The 2988-nt window shown below is 44.7% G+C and overlaps 1 protein-coding gene across 1 annotated transcript; it reads right to left on the bottom strand.

The window, feature by feature from the left end:
• Positions 247-627, bottom strand: LOC109229965. The gene has a single exon (XM_019395509.1). The coding sequence runs from the start codon at positions 625-627 to the stop codon at positions 247-249; it is 381 nt and encodes a 126-aa protein (XP_019251054.1).

Here is a 2988-nt window from a genome sequence, read left to right as displayed (position 1 = left end):
CTCGGGGGTCTGTATGCTCCTAGACTCGTCCGAGGTGGAGTGTATGGGGCTTGGTGCCTCCCGGTAAACTGCGAACATCTCTTTTTCCGCATGTTGTTCTCCATATATGGTTGTTATACAATCTTTCGTTGCAAATTTTATGATCTGGTGCTGAATTGACAGAACCATCCTCATGTTGTGTATCCACGGCCTACCAAGCAATGCTTTGTACCTCATGTCACCAATGATGATGTGGAACTTGGTATTCTAGACTGTGCCTGACATGTCTACCGGGAGAACGATCTCTCCTTTCGTTATTTCACCGGCCATGTTGAAGCCGTGGAGGACCTGGGAGGTTGGTACGATTTGATCGAGCAACCCAAGCTGTTCTACTACCTTTGACCTGATTACGTTGGCCGAGCTACCTGGATCCACGAGCACACATTTAATTTGAACGTTGCTTAAAAGGAATGAAATTGCCAGCGCGTCATTGTATGGTTCTGCCAAGGACTCGAGATCCTCCTCGCTGAATGTGAGGGTGTCTTCGATCATGCGGTCTCGGATCGGCCCCTTGATTGCAGCGGATGTTTTTATCCATTTGATCACGGGTCCTTGGGGAATGTCGGTCCCAATAATCATAAACGACATGCCGAGGAATCTCTCTTTTTGCCCAGGTTGGATGTTTCCGAGTTTCCCGCTGAGTTTCTCAGCGCGCTCCCTGGTTAATGTGATGACCGGCGTTAACGCCTTGGGCGTCACACGAGGTCGTACCCTTGGGAATTGGCTCTAGCATGTTCTTAGGGTTTCGTGGTGGCACACCCATACCTGGAGTAACTGTACCGCCTTTCCCATAGTTTCTGAGGCTATTGTTTTCGGGCTCACTCACTGGTTTAAGCATTTTGACCTGAAATCAAAGATCTTGGACAAGAAAAAGTGTGAAAGATAACTTTCGTCGTGTAGTAAAACCAGCAATAAAATAATCACTATTATTTTTAGCCCCACAGTGGGCGCCAAACTGTTTACCGTGAAAATGGTAATAACAATTAAATTTGATTTAGTGGTTCTAAAAATACGTGATCTATTTTTGTGCTAGTTGTTAGGCAGTTGATGCTATACGAAAGACTTAGAAACGAAATAAGAGCTTAAAGACGAGGTGTTAATCAAACCGAATCGTTGTCAATTGGGGCCTCGAGCTTGCCTATTCGAGGGCCTCGGGGTCGAGTCTGAAGCTCGGCTGGGAGCTATCAAGGGTGGTAAATGGGGAATAACAGTTATAAACAAATCAATGACGGCTCTTTATAGCCAATAATAAGCAATAAGTGAATAACAATAGATAGAACACAATAAATACAAGCAATAAATGAGATGATAAAACCAAGAGAATGTGTTAGAGAGCAGAGAGAATGTTCGAGTATATTTAGTATGGAGCAACATATGTTTACAAGATGACAAGGATCCCCATTATATAAAAGGGGGAATCCCAACATAGTACAAATGCATTAATTACAAAGATATGGGGATGTGACAGCTAGTTGACACCATGATTCGGGTCTGAACTTAGCTCACTAGACTTTATCAGCCCTAGTTGCGCGCCTTGGAAACTCCCCACTTTTCCATCATAGTCGTTGGTCTGCTTCACCCCGAGGTCAAGCGTCATAGCCTTTGAGGGTGAACCTTGACCCTAGTCTCGAACCTTGTGAAATATGCTTACGAGACATCTAACATCAGATAAAATTGGACCCTCCGATTTTACTGTATACACCAAGTAACTCCTCTATAAGACCTCAAGTAAGGCATGATAAAATTTGTAAGACCTTACAAAAGGCATAATCTCGATATTAAAGTTAAGGCTATATATCCGAACTTATAAGACCCCTAAAAAGGCATACCCTCGATATAGACGCCGAAACTATTGCACTCGGGGACTGAAAGGCTCCGACCAAACACAATAACTACAGTCATAAGGTTGTACCAGCCAAATTAACGTGACTCGGGGACGCCCGACCTTCGCTATAAAATCACAGGCCTTCAATTACTTCAAAAAAAACTTCGAAAGAACCGGTTAATCAGGCTACCCTCGGCACAAGGAAAAGGGCTTCGATCATATCAGCTCCAAACAATAGGCTTCGAAACAATTCAGCCATCGAGCGAAACTTCACGAGGTGCTCATTCATCGCTACATAACGACTCATAATTGAGGTTCTTATCGAGCCGGCGAAGAGCCGGGCGAACATAAAACTTCAAAAAATCTTTAGCCAGGGAAAATTAAAGCCTACATTAGAGGTCGTACCGACCCAACTCGTAAGAGCCACTGTCTCCAGCTTACATTAGAGGTTGTACCAAACCAACGCGTAAGAGCCTAAGAGCCAACTTAAATTTTGAAAACTTAAGGGTCAATGAGCTGAAGTCGAAATCCAACTCGAACACTGAGCTCGAAATAGTTAATTAAAAATCCTAACGGCAAATGCATAAGAGCCACTGTCGCCAGCCTATACTAAGAGGTCGTACCGACCTAACGCGTAAGAGTCGCTGACGCCAACTTACATTAAAGGTCGTACCGACCCAACGCGTAAGAGCCACTAACGCCAGCCTAAATTAAAAGGTCGTATCGACCCAACGCGTAAGAGCCAGTGTCGCCAACCTAAAAGAATCTCAAGATCGGTTTATAGACCTAAGGGTCGTAAATGCGAGTCGAGAACCCGACTCGGAGACTGGGCCCCGAACGATCAACCTTCGACCATTGCGAATCGCTCAGAAATAGCAAAAACCCAAGGGTCTAACCCGAAGTCTAAAATCTCGGACCAATCGTCAAAAAACCTCGCGGATTATTCCTATAAGGAAAAGGAAAAACAGGAAGCGATGGAAATTCCAACCAAAGGCCTTCTAATCTACCATCGGGTCTATGCCTTCGACGGCTCTGTTGCGCCCCCATTTTTCCCTCTTTGCGCAATCGGGAGATCGGGTTTGTGACATTTGTTATTGGACAACTCATTCCTTTTGGGAATTGGG

The sequence above is a fragment of the Nicotiana attenuata genome, chromosome 7 (assembly GCF_001879085.1).
Source record: "Nicotiana attenuata strain UT chromosome 7, NIATTr2, whole genome shotgun sequence".
In the NCBI taxonomy this organism is placed as follows: domain Eukaryota; kingdom Viridiplantae; phylum Streptophyta; class Magnoliopsida; order Solanales; family Solanaceae; genus Nicotiana; species Nicotiana attenuata.
The sequence above is the reverse complement of the archived record's forward strand: the minus strand, read 5'-3'. Positions and strand labels throughout refer to the sequence as shown.